The 20,233-nt window shown below is 45.7% G+C and overlaps 1 protein-coding gene across 10 annotated transcripts in view; it reads left to right on the plus strand.

Moving 5' to 3' along the window:
* Positions 1-20,233, plus strand: part of EEFSEC (eukaryotic elongation factor, selenocysteine-tRNA specific) — a 265,603-nt gene that overhangs the window by 92,830 nt on the left and 152,540 nt on the right. For all 10 annotated transcript variants that reach the window (XM_077857608.1, XM_077857602.1, XM_077857604.1 and 7 more), the window contains exon 2: positions 15,152-15,359. In XM_077857608.1, coding sequence (XP_077713734.1) covers positions 15,172-15,359 — 188 coding nt within the window. In that variant the 5' untranslated portion in view covers positions 15,152-15,171. The remainder of the gene's footprint in view (positions 1-15,151; positions 15,360-20,233) is intronic.

The following is a 20,233-nucleotide window of genomic DNA, read 5'->3' on the forward strand; positions in this document are numbered from 1 at the left end:
ACAAGCATGAACAGCTTTGATGCTGAGGTAGGCACTTTTCTGTTGTGCCCATGTTTCTGTACTGTGATTGCTGTAGTAGGTGAGGGCTCAGTCCAGAAGGCTGGGGGTAGGGGACCCAGCACTCTCTCTTCTGGCCTGAAGGAGGCTGAGGCCAGGGAGGGATCATGCTTGCCCTGTGGCCCAGTGGGGCCAGGTCCAAGGTGAGGTTTATTTGACCCCAAGCCTGTGGCCTCTTGTCCCCCCTGTTTTGGTCCTCTGGGGCCTGGTGTCACCGGAGGGCAGGCTGCCTTCTCTTCCAGGATGATCCCCTTCCTGGCATCCACCTTCCCCACCCTCATCAGGTGCAAATGTGGGACATAGGAGCATTGGCCGAGGGGCTGTCAAACTTCTCAGCTCAGCTGACCCATCTTGAATGCTTTTCTGATTCAGACAGGTAACAGTCAGAGAAGCTGAATGTTTATTCTGTTTCTTCCAACTTTCCTTTCTAGAGAAAATTCCCCCCACAACTCTCACATTGGGGAGCTCTGGGCCAGTTTTGGCTCATGGACGTGTTTTGTTTGGGCCATATAGTTTAAACATTTTTTTGAATTGGTTGTCAACATTTAAGAATTGGCAGATTTCATGTAATAGTCCAGATTTTTGGCTTGTCTTGAAAAATCGGAAGATCTGGCAACTCCAGGCCACATTCCTGTCTGGCCACATGGGCTGGAGCTGAGGAGAAACTGCCCTGTCCAGCCAAGGCACTGGCATTTCCATTCCCCTAGACTCACCCCCTGTCTTGTGCCTAGCCTGTGTCCCTCGGTTGGGGTGCCCACTGGGCCTTGCAGGCTTTTGATGTTTGGGAATACTGCCAATCATGGTCCATTCCAGGATGGGCCTTTGTCCAATGCTAGAATTTGTGAGAATGAGAACTCAAGTCCAAGAATACTGATAATTATCACTTCCATGCTTAAGCACCTGCTGTGTGCTGGGCTCTGGGTTGTATGAGGTTTGCATTCATGATCTGTGAGCCCCACACTGCCCTATAAATAATATATGATTCCCATGTTGCAGATGAGGAAGACTGAGGCTCAGGGAGGTAAAGGCCCTTGGACAAGTCTCATCAGGCATGTAGATAGGGGAGACTGAAGTGGGATCCAGCATGTTCCCTTGCATAGCCTATGCATGTCTCCCCCTCGTACCTTCAGCCCTCATTTTCACTATGAGCTGCACACCTGCAGGTGTTTCTCCTCACATTTCTCCATAGGAAAGGAAGATGTGTGTACCCCAAAACCTAGGACCTGCCTGCTTCTAGAGACGGAAAGACTCCTGGTGAAACCTGCAGTTTCCCTTAGGATCACCAGGTGCTGTCATCAAGAGAAATCCTCTCAGGGGCACCTGGGTGGCTCATTTGGTTAAGTGTCTGCCTTTGGCTCTGATCTTGATCTGGAGGCCCTGGGACTGAGCCCTGCATCGGGCTCCCTGCTCAGCGGGGAGCCTGCTTATCCCTCTCTTCACTCATTCTCTCTCTCTCAAATAAATAAAACCTTTAAAAAAGAGAGAGAGAGATCGATCCTCTTGGGTACCACTTTAGTGGGGGAGGCCTGGTGGAACAAAATTGCCTCCGATCAGCCTGACACGGGTTGGGCTCTGGTTCCACCATGACCTAGCCTGAGGAGATGAGCCATCTGGCTCGCACTGTCTCTGCACCACCCTGCTCCCTCGCCTCTTTCCTGTTCTCCCTCCCCTGCTCCATGTGCTCCTCCCTCATGCTTAGTGAGCACTTACTTTATGTTCCTGAGCCTCAGGTTCCTCATATACAGATTGCCTGGGACAAGGGCCAGCAAAGTTCAGACCCTCAATAACTGGTAGCCACTGTTAGGAATGGTGAGCCTCTTGCTCATTTCCACATTGGAAATCACTTTGACAGAGCCCTAGGGCTATGGAGTCTTAGTTGAAAATATTCACTTAAAAAGTAGCATCTTCCCCAAGGCACCTGATCAAAGCTCTGGGAAGACCTGGGATACCCTGAGTTACACAGGCCCCCTTAATGCTGTGTCCTCTTCTTGTGAACCAGGTACCTTCTTTGTTCCAAGTGCTGTGTGAAGTACATAACTTTCTAAAAGGTTAGCAGTGGTTTTATTTCCATTTCACAGATAAAGAAACAGACCCAGAGAGTTTGGGTGTTACGTGAAAGACACAGCAGCTGCTAAGTGGAGCAGAGGTTCAGACTTAAACCCAAGCTGACACTCCCCAAAGTTAGTGCTTTTTACCCTCTGCCGTGGGGCCTGACTGTACCCTCTGCCCTGACAGCTGAGTGGACCCAGCGTGTCGAGAGACCATGTAACAAAGATTCAGAAGACTTGGTTGCTTACGAAGTCTGAATATTTATTCGGTACTACTGAGGGGAGCAGTTCCCTGGTTTAATTTTGAGATTTTGTGCCACCTTCCTGTCCCCACCCCTGGCTGATAGACCTGAGAGAGACAGGATGACCCACAGGGCAGGGTCTCTTTCCTAGGGGAGGTTTGTGCTGTGAAGTTTGCCTCGGCCGCTCTAGGATGGGTTTTCCTCATAATTTACGTTCCCGTGTCCACCTCTTACTGTTTTGTCCAGAAGAAGTTCTTGCATCCATATTTGGTGATTTGTCTCTCTGTTTCCCTCCCCCCACCCCAAGGTGTCTGCCAAAATCCTGTATAATTCGTATCATCTCCCAGGCTGTTATAGTATAGGAGGGCAGAGGATAATTTCGTTATTTTTGAAAAAAGATTCTCAGCAAAAGTAAGAAGGGAGGGGGGAGTTTTCATACTCACCGCATGAAATAGACAATATTTCCTGAAACAGGAGATACGAACCTCAAAGAATTTAAAATAAAACATTCATTTTATTATTTTTTTAAAGAAGGAAAACGAGGGGGAAAAAGTAGAATAGTCAGTCTTTTTATCCTAAGTACAGATGAAATTGATTAAACCTTAAAGACTGGCCTCCGCACACCCGGTTTATTAATTGAAGAATTTCCTCTTACCCAGAATGGGAAGTTCACATTAAAATCAAGCTTGCCCCTGAGTGGCAGTGACACTTGAGAACTGAACATTTTCCACAATCCTATTTTCTCTTCGGTGCTAGAGGAAATCCTAAAATGGTTAAAAAGGGGGGGAGGGGGCTTACAGGGGAGAGAGAGCAGAAACCATACATTTTAAGGAAGCCTTCTTTCATTTCCTTGTAAAGCATGAAATCAAATTATAGCTCATGGCCCACAATTATTTTATTTCTACATTTTAAATTCCATTTTCTGCTCCTTTTCACTGCTCTAGAACAGGAGTTGTACTGTTGTGCAAAGTCAGCTAAAAAGATTACCCCAGATAGACTATGACACAGTAGCTTAAAGAAGCAAACAGGCAAAACTCTGTTAAGTGAGGAGTCGTGGCCCTGCAGAACCTGTGTGTCTGCCTCCATCCTGAAAGGGGATGGCAGAGGCCAGCACCCCCTTTGGCCCTTTGATCCGAAGGAGCCTGGACACCTCTACCCTTGCTGGGATGCTTGACCCTGCCTTTGTTCCTTTCCCGAGGGGGGCAATATGAATGGTGTTTACCCCAGGACCTCCTAAGGGTGGGCCACACGCCTGGTGATGGGGAGGTGGTATAAGGTGGTGGCTGGCCTGGGATGAATACTCCTGCTTGACAGGGTTGGAAGGTCATGCCTATTCCAGTTCTCATCCTGTTCCTCCCATTGTGTCCGAGACAGACTCGCTTTAGTGCTAAGATGTCTTGCTAGCTCTCGCTGATCCCTTTTCAGCAGTGAGGAGGCCTTAGGTTCAGAGCTACAGCAGCCAGCATTATCTAATCAGCATTTAATAACGTCGCACCACATTGCTTTGTGTTTTTGTTCTATTTATCTTTATGCTTAACTTCTACTTATGGCAAGTTTCATGCATTTATTGTCATGTAAAGTTCTTTTAAATATAAATGCGTTTGAATTTTTAAAAATTGACTTAGCTCATAAAAATAAATAACTGTAGAAGTAGTATCCATAAGCATGGGAGAGATCTGAGGCGGTGCATGGACAGGGAGCCCTGGTGTATTTCATACTCCCTCCCTGTGGGCTGGACACAACTGTTCTGAAGACCTCCAGCAGAGAGCCCTTTAACTGTGTAAAGATCCCATCTATATCTTTACTAGTCCTCCCTGTCAGGAAGTTCTTGTATAGATCTACCTTAGTTTCTTCATGCTTCCATTCAAGATCACTTCCTTTATATTTCTCTCCAATGAGGAACATGTGGTCTCAACCTCCAAATTTGGCAGCTCTTGATTTTCTCTCCCCTCGGCCTTGTGGTGGACGCACACCATGTGATAGCATACTGCTCTGGGTTTGACTTCAGACCTCCAGTCTGCTGGCTGCTGTGTGACTGTAGGAGAGTCACTTCAGATCTCTCCAGGTCTCAGTTTCTCCATTTATAAAAGTGTGCATAATAATAACTTCCTCCTTCTTGAGCTGTTGTGAAGACTGACTGAAGTAGTGTGCGTGGTGCATTCTTGGGCATTGAATGAATGTTCATTTTCTTTCTCCACTTCCCCAACTTCCTGACACTGTAGCCATTGTTTTATTTATTTTTTTCATTTTGAAATAATTTCAAACTTACAGAAGACTTGCAATAGTAGATAAAATTCCCATATACTCTTTACACTTTTTAGTTATCCTCAGGACTGTCTCGGAATGCGTTGTCTGGTTTTGGTGCACCCGGGGGTGTGGGGGTTGCTCTCCAGCGAGCCTGACAATCCAACTTTGGGGGGATGGGGACAGATTTGTGGTTCCCACATCGATCTTGCGGAAGGACAGAATGCCATTAATGGAAATCTTTATGACCCCTAAATAGACATAATGGGGTCTACCTCATCTCTCTTTTGCTCCCTCCCCTCAATGTTGCATTGTTACAACTTGTAGAATCAAGCCCAGGCTCTTTAGGAGTTTCCTAGCAGGAGAGATGCACGCCAAGGATGGTGTCTAAGATGCTTTTATGTGTGCATAGGTATGGCATTAAGAGACATTAAGCACTGCAAGAGAGTTATTCTGTCTTTGGGGTTCGTTAAATCCTCTGAGTCCATTAAGGAAAAGGTGTCTTTCTGTTTGGTGTCTGGAGCTCTAACACTTAACATTGTGAGTTCCGTATCTATGGCAGCAACTGTGTCTGGCTAGAATTTAATAGGTCTTTTTACTTAGCATAAAGTAAGTAATTTTTTTTTTAATTTTTAAAAACAAATTGATTTTGAATCAGTAATATATGCGTGTGGTTTGAAATTTAAAAGGTGCAAAAGCATAGATGGTAAGAAGTAGATCCCCCTTGCACCCTGGACCCTGCTTACCTGGTTTACTTCCCCAGAGACAAATGACTATGATCAGTTTCTTCTAAAAATTCCAAGGACAGTGATTTTAGGTGTATACTTTCTCATGCACAACCTGTAGAAATGGCAGTATATTGTGCACGCTTTGTTGGCAAGACTTTCACTCAGAGAACAGAGCAACTCTGTGCTTTTTAGTAGCCGTGTAATATTCTGTGATGTGGCTATACTACAGTAGGTAATGGCCTTCCTCTTAATGGGCAGCTCGGCTGGCCCCATGTTTTGGTGGCTACAGACATGTCGCAACAATGGCCTTGTATATGCTTCATTTGCATGTAGGGTCACAGGGTATTGTGCATTCGCACTTTTGATGGCTGTTGCCAGGATGGCCTCCAAAGAGGTTTTGTCAGCACATGTCCCAGATGGATAGGATTATCTGTCTCTCCACACCCTTAGTGGCAACGTGTCGTCAGTGTTTGGAGGGATGACGTTGCCCTGCAGTGGCAGAGCCTGACTTTGAATTTTGGCTGTTTCTTCCCAGTCCTGTGACCTGATCTCATCTCTAAATGGGGATAATGATGCAAGGTTGTGTGGAGGGCTCTAAGAGTCAGTGTGTGCACTCAGCAGCACCTGGCAGCACCAGGGCTTCCTACTCATTTGGCCTTTTGATTGTGGTGTTATTTTGTCAACCCACCAGGTGAAAACTAGGGTCTTAGCGGCATTTTAATTTGCATTTTTCCTGTTATTATGAGGTAGGGCATCTTACATGTCTGAGCTCTTTGTATTTCTTTTCTTTGCCCTTGCTGCTTGTCTGACATCCCTCCAACCACTCCACTCTCCTTGCTGGTCCTCAGACACCTGGACACCCTGACACACCACGGAGTCTTTGGCCCAGCCCCTCCCTCTGCCTGGAGTAGCTCCTCTCCTGGTTAACTGCCAGTCCCTCTCCTGAGTCCTGGCTCAAATATCCCCGTCTCAGTGAGGCTCATCCTGACAGCCTGAATTAAAGTTGTAACCCTCCTGCCTCCTGTACATTCCTAAGCTTTCTTTTTCCCCAGAGACTTACCGTCCGCCCCCTTCTGTGAAACTCATGTATCATATGTGCTGGTGGCATCTAGCCTTACTTCACTGGCTGGTGAGTCCCTCTTGTAAGGGGTAAGGACCGTCATCTGTCCTAATCTCTGCTGTGCCAAGCACCAGTCTAAGATCTGGCAAGGAGGAGGTGCTCAGTGAATATGCTTAGTGTGAGCTGTCTGTAGAGATTGTTGCCCTTTTTGGTTGGATCATTGCCCTTTTTATCAGCAGTTTGAAGAAGCTTTTTAACTATTAAGGAGAGTAGTCCTTTGTGGGTAGTGTGTCTAGTCATGTTGGCCTTTATCGTATTTTTGTCCATGTAGAAATATTTGACTTTTATGTTTTTGAATTTGGCAATCTTTTGTTTTTATTATTTTCTTTTTCTTTTATATGTTTTGGGGTTTTGTGTCTTACCTAGGTAGGGTTCTTTTGTTTTGTTTTACTTTTTTAAGATTATAAACAATTCTTTCACGTGTTTTCTTCCGACTTTTATGGTTTTATATTTTTTATGTTTAAAGCTTTGTCCTTGGGAATTTATTTTGATGTAATGTGGGAGGTAGAGCCTCTAGACGCTGCCCGCTGTCCCCAGGTCTCCCGTTGACACAGGTGCGCAGGGAGGCTCGGCAAAGGAAGGCACCTTACCCAGGATCTCACAGCCAGGGCGTCTCATTCCGCACCACCACCTTCTCTCAGCTCTGCGGGTGTTTTACCATGAGTCGCCAGTGTTTATTGTTTTTTGGCTTTTCTTCGTTTTGGCGGGAGCCCAGCACCACTATTTGTCTGCTGTCTTGTCCGCAGCTGTGTATTTGTTTCCTAAGTCTCTTACACGGACTCTCTTTGTTGTTTTCCCTGTTCTCCACTGCTAACATCGCTCCCGTTGTTCTCCTCCCCATCTCTTTAGGTGCTGATGAATGCTTCCTCTTCCTGCCTCCTGGAGGCCCGTGCCTCTGGTTTGGGATGTATCCTCTAGGACTAGGAGGCTGGCAGTTTGCCTTTGCACCCTGTCTGCACACCTTCCTCCTCCCCCACTCAGGGCCTTTCCTGTCTGCTCTTCGGGATGCCAGAGGGTTTCCAGGAGACTCCGCCATGGCCAAGAGGCAACTAGTAATAGAAAAGAAAGAAATTTTGGAGTTAGTTAGCCCTGGGTTCTAGCCCTACCTCTCCTGTTTACTGCTGTGTGACTGAGACCTCCGATTTCTCTTTATTAAAATAGGAGTCTCCTCCTCACAGGATGTAGTAAGGGCAGAGCTAACACATATCAAGCAGGACTCATGAACCCATTTGCCTGTTAGGAGCCTCGCTGATGGCATCGGTGCCAGAGCATGAAGCCGTAGGGAGTTGTGGGCAGAAGGAGGGTTGTGAATGCATTGTGGGATCTTGATGACTTACTGAAGATGTCCTGTCCTGCCTGCCCAGGTTCTCCGGCTTAGGTGTCTACCTGCTGGTCTGGTGGAATTCGGCAGGACGTTTGTGGAGGAACCTACCTTTGCAGTCTGAGTTAGAACAATGAGGACTTCCTGCCCATTGGTGGCCACAGTGCTCTGGGCTATTGGCTGGCACTCACCAGTGCCTCCTAGGAGGGGCTTCGAAGACACTGCTGGATTGGGGGAGGTATTGTTAGTATTTGTTCCATGTTGCCATTAATACTCTCCCTTCTTCTTGGCCTGGGTGCCTTTGTGGGAAGAGATGGCCCCTTTTGAGCTTTTACTGTGCTGGGCATCCTGACACAAGTACGACATGATAGTAGCTTATGTTTATTGAGCTCTTAGCATGTGCCATGTGCTGTGCTAGTGGCTCCTGCCCCTTAAAGGTATGGTCTCTGGGTCAGCATGCTACAGGGGAGGGATCCCAGATTCCCAGAGGTCAGGAGGTTCACTTGCCTGAGTCTGTGCAGCTGGCAGGGGTGAAGCTGCGCCTGGACTTGGGGGCTTGCCCCTATGACTCCCTGCCTCCTACTTGGCCCTCCAGGTTGGCTTTCCAAGCTGCTGCTGCTTTCTTCCCACTAAAGGGCAGTACCCCCTCTAAAGATTCCTTTGCTCACATGCCCCATGTGCAAGTATGCCATCCTTCTGGGCTGTCTCCTGTATCCGTGTCTGAGATTTTCCATCAGGTCAGGAAAAATCAAAGTAGAGTTATTGTCCTGTTTTACAGATGAGGAACTAGAGCTCAGAAATGATAAATAGTGTGAAGAAACTTCCTTTGTCTGAAGGTGTTCATGAAAACAATCATCTCGTAGGAACGAGGGTCATGGGCCCTGGAGCCTCCTCTGGGGACTGAGACCTCCTTTGGCTTTCTGGTCCCCCACTGGAGGGTCTGGACTGCTCCAGCCTGTTGGACTCCTGGCATATCTTGCAGTGTGCGAAGTGACCCTGGTGGTTGTGATGCAGCATGGGACGTTGTGAAGGTGACTCAAGGGAGGGAGGCAGGTACTGAAGGAACAGGCAGGGTGGGTGAAGAAAGGAGCTGGCAGACAGTGTGTGCCAGTCAGACATGCCGCCCATGCCTGGGCCCACGTTCACCATGGGGGCCCCCATGCCTGACCATTCTGTGAGCTCTTCCTTCTCCACACTCGGTCAGTCACCTCCCTCCTTTGTCCACCTGTGTTTGCCCGGGGGTGTCCTGGATAGGTGGGAGCAGTCTGAGTGTAGGGCTGGGCTGAGCACTGGCAGCCCAAAATGCAGCTCCACTTATGGAGGGCCCAGCGGGCCTTCGGGCAGCCTCTTGCAGTGAGCATCTTTGTTTAGATTCTGATTTACAGATGAGGAAGTGGAGGCCCCTGCTGGGGCAGTGGTTTGAATGCCTGGTTGGGTGCCTCCAAGCCCTGCTCTTGCGTCTTGGCTCCCCTCCTGCACATTGACCTTTGCTAAGCCCCTTCCAGACTGTCTGATTCTGTGTTGAGGAGGGCAGGACAGGTATCCCTGGTACACAGTTATACACTCTCCTGTGCCAGTAGGAAGCTGAGAGGGAAACTGGACTTTGGGGGAAAGTATGCAAAGGGAGGAAAGCTAAAATGCACAAAATGGTCACATACCTGAGTGGACTCTCTGTAAGGGGTCTGAATGGCCCCGATGTGGTGGAAGTCTTGACACCTCCTGGCAGAGAGTCAGGGCCAGGATAGGTGAGCCCGTGTTGGTGTCCAACCAACCCCTAGCTAGATAGCTTGGGGCAAGTTATTTAACCCGCCTGAGCTCAGTTTTCTTGCCCCTAAAATGGGAAAACAAGGAATATTTTGAATAAATGAATACAAACAATAGCAATAATAATGACATCTTGGGATTGCAGAGCTGCAGCCCCTCCTCCCACCCTGGAAGGGGGACTTCTGACACCTGCTCTGCTCTCCTGCAGCCTCCACAGGGGCATGTGTGTGCATCCCCACCCACATACAGGGCGAGTGCTTCACTCTGGATGCAGGATTGCTCAGGGACACAGGATGCTGTGGTAGAAAGAAGTCAGTGGGACCAAATTCACTTTGCTCCAACTGAGTCATTGCTTCTGACCTTGACTTGGTCACTTCACCTCTCTGACCTTTGGTTTTCTCGCGGCAAAGTTGAGGTGCAATTAACATGAGAAGCAAATACCATGTGCATGCCACAGTAGGAGTTGTAGATGGAGAAACAGTCAGAGCCCCCCAGGTATCAAGGATTTCTTACTGCCGAGGTGCTGTTCTGAGCCCTCCCCATGGGCTGACTCCTTTAGTCTTGGCTGCAGTCTGCTGACTGGGCTCGTCCTTGCCCTCAGGCACACGAGACGCTGAGGCACACGGAGGTCTGATGCATTTGGCACATGGGTCATATTAATAGCAGGATAGAAATGGCCAGTACAGTTTTATATATTTTTTAAAGATTTTATTTATTTATTCATGAGAGACACACAGAGAGGCAGAAACATAGGCAGAGAGAGAAGCAGGCTCCCTGCAGGGAGCCCTACTACGTGGGACTCAGTCCTGGGACCCCAGGATCATGCCCTAGGCCGAAGGCAGGCGCTCAACTGCTGAGCCACCCAGGGGTCCCCAGTTTTATATTGTGGATGACAATGTATTTAAATTGTTTATTGAATATTTAATAAGTCACCAGTTAAAAATACATTAACAATTTTTTTAACTTGGTAGTATTTTTTCCTTTTTAGGGTGCTCATAGCTTTTGATTAAAAAATTGAATTTTGATTAAAGATCTGATTTTGAGGTTGCTAAAATCTTTAAAATTTTATGTTCAGTTTCTCCGGCTGAAACATTTTTTTTTCCTAAACACACATTTTTGTTCTTCAGTCCCAGAAGGAAAATTACATCTGACAGATAACTTACACTTTGTTAAATGCTGACCTTTGTAAGTTTTTCTTTATTTTTATTTTTGAAGTGATTAAGATATATAATCTACAGAATTGGAAATTGTAACTTTTTAAAGTACTGAGAAACTTTAACCCTGTTATAATTATTCTGCAAACTTTTAAAGGGATCTATAGTCAGAACGAGTAGATGAGAGGCTCTGATATACTGAAAAATATAGAGGGTCATTTGTAAGCTCCAACTTCCTGACTGGTGTTTCCCGCCCACTCGCTTGCTGTGCCCCTCTCGTCTCAGAATGGTTTCCTACTCTGGGTTCGTGGGAATTGGGAAGGACACTGTTTGATTCATTTTGTGGAAATACTGGGGATTTTGAAAAAGACAAGACGGGCTAGTTATGTCACTTCCTGTCGTCTGATCAAAAGTTTGATGAAGAAATGGGAGTAACTGAGAGCTGCTGCTGGGCTGTGGGTTCTCAGTGGGGCCTGTCAAGTCGCTGTGACCTCTACTCTCCTTAGAAGTGCCTGTTGTTGGCTGCACTACAGCTGGGCTGCTCCAGAGCCTGGCCTCTTGGAGCAGAGCTGTGTGCTCCTCACAACAAAAGGGACTTATAGCTGCTGGAGTAAGACTATAGAGGAAATCCTGACTGGCCCCGGTGTTTGGATCCCATCTGCACTTGTCTTCCTGGGTCTGTCCGGCCAAGTTTCATTTCTATCCCCAGGATCCCAACAGGCATAAGTGAGATGTGCTAACTGCATGGAATGAATATGGGAGTCCTTCCCCTTTAGCCACCAGGCCCAGACAAGACATTTCTGGGTAGTTTTACATACCAATAGGGAATTGAATCTCTGAAAAGGAACGGAATCAGGAGTGGGGGGAACCTGTCATTTGCTCAGTTCATTCCAACAAAGATTGCCCAAGCTGTGCCTGAGCTGGGTCCTGTGCTGGATGCTATGAATCCAGATATTCAGCCCAGGCTGTGGTCTGTAAGCTCTGAGCTTTGGGGTGGGCAGGGACCAAGGGCCAGGGGTGAGTGAAGTCTGAGTACAGGGGCAGGAGCAAGAGTAGAGCAGGGAAGGGTAAGAATAATCATGGGATGTGCCTTGATTCTTAGTGTAAAGCAAGGAGTGGGTGAGGACTGTGGGACAGGAGGCCGGGGTGGGACTGGGTGCCCCTGGCAAAAGGACAGGCCCTCTGGCACATAGGTGAGCACAGGCGCCAGGGTTCCCTCTCTAGCACCCTATTTACCAAGTGACAAGGGCAGCCACCGAACTTCTCATCTGTACAGTGGGGTTGGTGATCGTTCAGGTTAGGTAAGGGATAATGTTTAGATTCTAGAAGGAGCCCAGGCAGTTGGAATTATTCTTGAAAAGTCCTTAAGTCATCCGTGGGATAGAGTAGGCTTGGGTTTGTAGGCACAGCTTTGCCCACTAGAGTTGAGGGTCACCTAGTCGGGTGCTAGGACCATTTTGTGTGAAGGTGGCTTTCCAGTCTTCTCAGAGAATGGCTCACAGGCTGGGAACCCAGCACACGCCTCCTCCCACTCACCTTTAGGCTTTGTCCCCTCCTGCCTCAACACCTGGCCACACTGTATCCCTGGGACGGTGGCAGGTTTGCTTGTGATGGGAGGACTTGGGGAGAGGTCACATCTTCTGGAGTGGGATAGGCTCAGACTGTGTGTGTGCATTCTTGGGTGCATGCATATGCCCCTCGGGCAGGGCGGGGAGCACTGAGAAGGGCTCTGTGCAGGAGTGTGGCTGGATTGCAAGTTAGAAGGAGGGCCCAAAGCCACACCACGGAGTTCCCTTTCAGTCAGAGGACAGCAAGGGTTCTTAGCAGGAGAACAACACTGTCAGATCAGTGTTTTCTTTCTTTTTCTATTTATGTATTTAACATAATTTTATTTAGTGAATAGTACACACCCCTGTTTAAAATGAAAAGGTATGGAAGAGGGGTACCTGAGTGGCTTAGTTGGTTAAGTGTCTGGCTCTTATTTCAGTTCAGATCATGATCTCAGGGTCTGGAGATTGAGCCCCATGTCAGGCTGTGGGCTTAGTGGGGAGTCTGCTTGAGATTCTCTCTCCTTCTGCCCCTCCCTACTCATGTGCATGAGTATTCTCTCTCAAGTAAATAAATACATCTTAAAAAAAAAAAAGGTATAGAACATGCAATTAGGTTTCCTTCTTACTCCATCTAGTATCTGTCACCTAGCTCCTTTCCCAACAGACAACCAAAAGTTGTTTCTTTTGCACTCCTTCAGACATGTTTTATGGGTATGGAAGCAAACACTCATACACAGCACACATACACACACACACCTTTTCCTCCTTTTTTTTTTTTTTCCTTTTCCTCCTTTTTAACACATATTACATTGCTCTGCCCTTTGTTCCTCTCATTGTCTCCACCTTGGAGACTATTCATAGTAGTATATAAAGAGCTTCTTTGTTCTTTTTCATGGCTGGATAGTATTCTTTGTGGATATAGCATTATTTATTTTTAACATGTTCCCTACTGATGGACACTTACATGGTTTCCAGCTGTACCTACAACAAACATGCACATGTATGTGGGCTTGGCTCGGCCAAAGATGACGTGAATTCTGATAGCTGGTTGTAAATTGGCTTTCACAGAGGTTGTACTCATTTAACCTGGCTCAGTGTATGAATCAGTCCTATAGTTGTAGAAAGTTCCTTTCTGGGAGGCTGTTTGGATTTCAGAAGGACAAGTCCTAGGGGAAGGATAAGCCCTTTCCCATTAGGGAGTGGCTGACGTGGGCTTGACATGCTTCATGGGGTTTGGGGCCACAACAGAGATGGATGCCAGAGGTGAGTTGGTGATTTGGTAGATATGAGAGAGAGTCTTATCAGATGAAGTTTTTAGGCCTCCGTTGTTTAAAAAGTGTAGATGATAGAACCAGCATATCCCTACCTGCCTTATGGCTGTAGCAGAGGCCTAGGCCTGATAAGATGAGGGAGATGCCAGTGCTGGCTGTCGTGAGCACCAGCCAGCCCTCCATTCCTACCCCCAGGCCCCTTTGACCACACCACCACTGAGATAGGGTGAAGTAGAAGAAGTGGCTGGGGAGGGCAGAGCAAAGGGGCAGGGAGGATGGCTGGGACACTTTGAGGTCTCCCTAGAGTCAGAGGCACCTACTGTTTTTCCTAGGGAAGGCTAGAGGGAGCTATGCAGGTCAGGAGTGACCAGGGAAGATGCTTCAGCAGTGGAGCCAGGCTCCTTGGTATCTGGTGGCCTTTGGTGCCAATTGGTCTAGAGCAAGTAGCCCCGTGACTCTGAGTCCCATCCTCATCTGAAACATTGGCTGTGAAGATGAAGTGATTGACTAGCACACATGGTAGATGTGCCAACAGAAAAGACTGTCCTCCTTGCCTTCCCTCCCTTCCTAGGAGTGAGCTTGGTTCATGAGTCACCCATGGAACAGTTTTCCTTGGTTTCACCATGATGATAAATTGCTCCTGAAAATCCCTCCTGGGGCAAACGGGAAAATAATCTACATATTCCTGTATCCCCAAAATAACACCTTTTGTTGTTGTTTGTTTTGTAAACTACTTCAAATCCTGTTAAAAAGGACACATTCCCTTCATTGGCTAACATTGGTTTTCCTAACATGGATCAGGGCAGTTTCCTTTCATTGACTCCTTTGTAATTCGTCCCTCTGCTGTTGTTCAGCCCAGGTGTGGCTGTGTATTTAGGGCATACTCACAACTCGGCATGCATACATATGTCTGGAATGCACACATGCACAGCACACATATATATACACATGCACACACACATACTTACATGTGGTATTCAGCATTGAGGTAGCTGAACCTTGGATTGCTCCTACCCTATCTGAAAGAGCAGGAGCCTCCCATTCAGAATGGAAAGGATAAAAGAAGTGAATAGATACAATGCAGTCATGGGTGGGAGGATCATGACTAAACCCATCTACTGTGAGGAGAAGACCCAGGAGCCACAGAGGAGACAACCTCCATGCCTCCCCATTAGTTTTCCAGTCTTTTAGTCAGCTGTCTTGGCAAGGCCAAATCTCTAGGCATTTGCCAAGTCTAAAACTAAGCTTTTTACTGCTTGGATGTTTTTTCCTAGGTAGGATGGAATGAAAATGAGAGATTAGAAGCAGTAAAATGGTGTGGGTTTTGGGGTCCCTCAGCCCTGCTGCATGCTGGCTGTGGGGTCCTGGGTGAGCTCTAAGTATTTCATGGGCCTCAGTTTCCTCCTCTCCAGATGAGGTAACATGCCCATTCCTCATGGTGGTCATAAGGACTCAATGAAATCACATGTTTAGAGTCCCTCCCCCTTGGCTGGGGCTAGGAGGCATATGGTGGTCATTCATTTCCCACCCCACCCACTTCTATCTTAATGCTGTAATTTGGCTGGTTTTGCTTAACCTCAGACATCAGGCCACTTTCTGCAGTCTTCTCCCCCATTTCGTTTTCTAACCTTGTCTTCGCTCTCTCTTTGCAGGGGCCCAGATCATTGATCTGATGATGTTGGTCATCGATGTGACCAAAGGGATGCAGACCCAGTCAGCCGAGTGCCTTGTAATTGGGCAGATTGCCTGCCAGAAGCTGGTCGTGGTGCTGAACAAAATAGACCTCTTAGCTGAAGGAAAGAGACAGGCAGTGATTGATAAGATGACCAAGAAAATGCAGAAGACCCTGGAGAACACCAAGTAGGTTTGCTGTTGAGAGGAGTGTCCGCTTGTATAAGCTTCATTTCATTAACACAGATTGGGCAGGCAGGTGTCAGCCATAGGTCCGAGTAAGTGGGATCTTGCCTGGTACTTGCTCACGTCAGGGGTAAAGGCTAAGATGCTGTTGCAAGTGAACAAAAAAATACAGAAGCATAAGGAAACTAGAAGTTGATTTTCTAGGTAGTTTCCTAATGTGAACAGTTGAGGAGTTCTGCTCTGCACAGCATCCAGAAACTCAGGCTTCCTCCATCTTGCTGCCCTTCCACTATAGGGTGTGTCCTTGTCTATGTAGTCACTACTGTGTTCACAGGAGGGTCTGGCGTGTCAGGAATGCCCGGACCTGGAAGGGCCACACACCCTTCCCACAGGGTCTGTGAGGGAGGGAGGACTCAGTCCTGCCTGCTCATGTCACTCATGCCTTGGTGTTGGAGAGGCCAGGAGATGGAACTCTTCACCATTCCACTTAGCTGCAACTCAGTTACTGAAAGGTGGAAACTGATTTTGGTGGATGACTGGATGTTTCTGTCACAGAGGCTTGTAAAATTGGTTGGATGGGTGGGCAGACTTTGCTGTTGGGAGGGGAGACTGGGAAAGACGAGATCACCAAGGATCTCCATAGTATTTCACACCAACGAATTTATGATTTCGTCTCGCAAAAAGTAGGGAGTCCTTAAAGAGTCAGTGCAAGGAAGTGGCTGAAAGGTTCCCGCATCCCTAGTGGCTGGAGGCAGATGGAAGCATGGCTCGGTGATGGTGATGGTGACGGGACTCAGGGGAGCAGAGGACAGACAGGGAGTGGCAGTGTAGTGGTGTTCCCACGGAGAGAAGTGTGGTCTGCATTAAGGCTGTGGAGGGAGAGGGGGCAGACATGGGGAGACCTTTAACAGGAGAAGCAACAGGACTGTCAAGTGATTGACTCTGCTTACTGTCCGTGAGGACAGGTCCATGGGGGCAGAACGGTGGCAGCACTGCTGGGCAGCTTGGGGGCAGGAGGGGTGTGGGGACTGTGGCAAGCCACCCGCTTGCTCAGGCAGCCACAGGAGTAATGAACTCTGATGTGGTCAAGAAAATGAGAAAATGTCCTTGTTGAGCATAGAGTGTTGGCAAACCTCATTGTTTTATCAATTCCTCTCTTCCTCCCCGGGCCAGCGCCTTTTGATCAATACTAAATAGCGGTCACTGGGAGACAGCGATGCTTCCTCTTTGCTATGCAGCCCGAGACAATATCCTGCTCCTGCCACCTCTCCTTCTCCTGCTTGTGGAGGGCAAGCAAGTAGAAGAGTGTTTTTGTTTCCCCGTCATAAAGATTGATATGCCTTCCCATTTATGATTTTTTTTTTCAGATCCAACACCTGCAGCTCTCCCTCAGAATTCTCAAGTTGGTTAAATTAAAGCTCCAGGCCTGTGAATGGGCCAAATATGTCATAAAAGATTTCCTTGCGCTGCCTTTTGTTAGCAAAATTCATCAATCTGATAAAATCGACACATTTAGATAAGTGTTGCATAAGAATTCAGACTTTGTTATTCCCAACGGAAGTGGATATGAGACTGTAAAAAGGAAGATAAAAAATTATATCTTCTTTTTAGTGAGTTATTTGATCTCCCTGCCGTTTTATTTACTTGTCAGAAAGGGGAGAACAGGTCCTTTGGACTCCTGCATAAAAACCCAATACAATGTCAGTATCATCTGCTATATAAACAGGACCTTCTGGGAAGGGCTTGGGATACTATTAAGGGCAAATTAATATGAACTGTTTCGATTGGTTAAATTTAAGACAAATTCTCACTTGCATTTTTAATTGCTGTTCCTATTTTAATTTATTGCTTGGAGGTCAAATTATGGACTTTATCACACATCCAGGGGAGCTTGTCTCCTTGAACTCTCTTCTGTCCTTGCTCAGTGCCCTCTGGGTTGGTATCCCATACAGGAGGACGGCCCCTGATGGGCTGTAGCGGCAGGTCAGCCCCCCCCACCCCAGACCAAGTTGAGGAGAATGTTAGCTTTCACCTCTGTGACAGAGAACTTGAATTATTTTAAGAGACTATTTCCTTTCTTTATGGTCCCCTGTGAAGTAAATCCTTTGTAAATGCTGATCCAGCTGTGAAGAAACTTGCTACCTAAACTTGAAGCCTGTTAAGAACATAACTTATTTTTTTCCTATCTAAAGAGTAATTGAAAGAAAATTGGAAACTAGAGAAAAATGATTAAAAGAAAGAGGAAAGCCATCCAGAGATTTCTTTTCTCAGAATAGCTGCTGACATTTTAGGTTTATTTCATTCCTATCTTTTCATTGTTTCATATAACCCCCTCCCCCCACTTTTTTCCTCCACATTATTCTGATTGTAGTAAAATCTGCATGACATAATATTTATTATTTTACCCATTTGCAAATATACAATTCACTGGCATTAAATACATTCACAAAGCTGTGTACCCATCACCATTGTCTCTGCCTAAAACTTTTTCAGCGTCCCCAACATAATTTCTGTACCCATTAAACCAGAACTCCCCCTTCCCTCCTCGCCCCTCCTCCTGCACCCTCAGCAGCCTTTATTCTGCTTTCTGATTCTTTGACTTTGCCTATTCCAGGTACCTTATAAATGGAATCTTGTATTTGGCTTTCTATGTCTGGCTTATTTCCCTTAGTCTAATGCTTTCAGGGCCCATCCATGTTGCAGCACGTGTTGAAATGTCACTCCTTTAAAGTAGAATGGTGTTCTGTTATGTGTATGGTGTTCTTGTTTCCTTTAGGTTATTGTGAATAATGCTATCTGAACAGGTGTACAGATATCTATCCCAGTCTCTGCTTTCAGTTCCTTTGGGCCTGTACCTAAGAGTGGAATCACTGGGTCATGTGGTAGTTTTATGTTTAGCTTTTTGAGGAATCACTAAACTATTTTCCACAGTGGCTGGGCCATTTTACATTTCCACCAGCAGTGTGTTAGCATTCCAGTTTCTCCACATCCTTGCCAATCATCATCATTTTCCTTTTTTCTTTAATAGTTATACTAGTGGGTAGGAAGTGGTATCTCATTGTGACTTCCCCGACCTTCTTTTTGCTGGTTTTCCCCCTGAGATTTATTGAGAAATAATTGACATATATGAATATATAAGTTTAAGGTGTGACACCGTGATGGTTTGATTTACATATATTGTGAAGTGATTATCACAATAGGTTTAGCTAACATCCATCTTCCCATAAAAATACAATAAATATAAAAGAAGGAAAAAAATGTTCTTGTGATGAGAACTCCTAGGACCTACTCTCAATACCTTTCTTGTGTATCATGTGGTAGTGTGAGCTACAGTCATCACATTGTACCTCATGTCCTTAGGACTTACTTATCTTATAACTAACTGTAAGTTTGTTCCTTTTGACCACCTCTAATTCTTGCTCCCCCAACCCTTTGCCTCTGGGGACCACACATCTCTCTGAGTTTTGTTTTTAGTGTTTTTGGTTTTGTTTTTTTTTAGATTCTGCAGATAAGTTGAAATCACACATTATTTGTCTTTCTTTGTCTGACTTATTTCACTTAGCATAATGCCTTTAAGATTCATCTGTGTTGTAGCAAATGGTAGGATTTCCTTGTTTTTTATGGATGAATGATATTCCACAACTTCTTTATCCATCCATTGATGGACATTTAGGCTGTTTCCATGTCTTGGCTATTATAAATAATGCTGCAGTGAACATGAGGGTGCAGATGTCTTTTCAAGTTAGTGTTTTCATTTCCTTTGGATATATTCCCAGAAGTGGATCATATGGTAGTTCTATTTTTAATTTTTTGAGGCTCCTCCATACTGTTTTCAACTACAACAGTTTATATTCGCACCCACAATGCACACAGATTCCCCTTTCTCCACATCTACACCAGCATTTGTTAACCTTTGATCTTTTTGGTGATGGCTATTCTAACACATATGAAGTAGTATCTTTTTGTGGTTTTACTTGCATTTTCTTAATGCAAGTGATGTCGAGCATCTTGCCATGTACCAGTTGGCCTTTTAGATATCTTCTTTGGAGAAATGTCTGTTTAGGTCCTTTGCCCATGTTTTGATGGGTTTTTGTTGTTTTGTTGTTATTGTTAAATTGTAGGGGTTCTTTATATATTCAGGATATCAATCCCTTGTCAAATATATGATTTGCAAATGTTTTCTTTTATTCTTTAAGTTGACTTTTTACTTTCTTCATAGTGTCCTTGGAGGCACACAAGTTTTTAACTTTGATAAAATCCAATATATTTATTTTTTCTTTTGTTGCCTGTGTTTTTGGTGTTGTATCCATGATATTGTTGCCAATTCCAATGTCATGAAGATATTCCTCATTTTTTTTCCTAAGAATTTTATATTAGCTCTTAAGCTTAGGTCTTTCATCTATTTCCATATATGGAAATTTTTATATATAGTATAAGTTTATATGTGATGTAAGTTAAGAGCCCAACTTCATCATTTGCACGTGGATATCCCGTTTTCCCAGCACCATTTGTTGAAAGGATTGACTTTTCTCCCCTTTTACCCTTGTCAAAAATCAATTGATATGTGTATGGGTTTATTTCTGGGTTCTCTGTTCTGTTCCATAGGTCTGTGTGTCTGCCCTTATGCCAATATCACACTGCTTTGTTTACATTTGTAGTAAGTTTCAAAGTTAGGATGTCATGTCCTCCAGCTTTTTGTTGCTTTTCATATATATATATATATATGTATTTTTTTTTTTTTGGCTAGTTGAGGCCCCTTGTAATTCCTATATGAATTAGAGGATCTGCTTTTCCATGTCTGCAAAAAATGGTTGTTGGAATTTTAATAGGGATTGCATTGAATCTGTAGATCACTTTGGGTAGTATGAAAATCTAAA

Source organism: Canis aureus, chromosome 19, assembly GCF_053574225.1.
Source record: "Canis aureus isolate CA01 chromosome 19, VMU_Caureus_v.1.0, whole genome shotgun sequence".
NCBI lineage: Eukaryota > Metazoa > Chordata > Mammalia > Carnivora > Canidae > Canis > Canis aureus.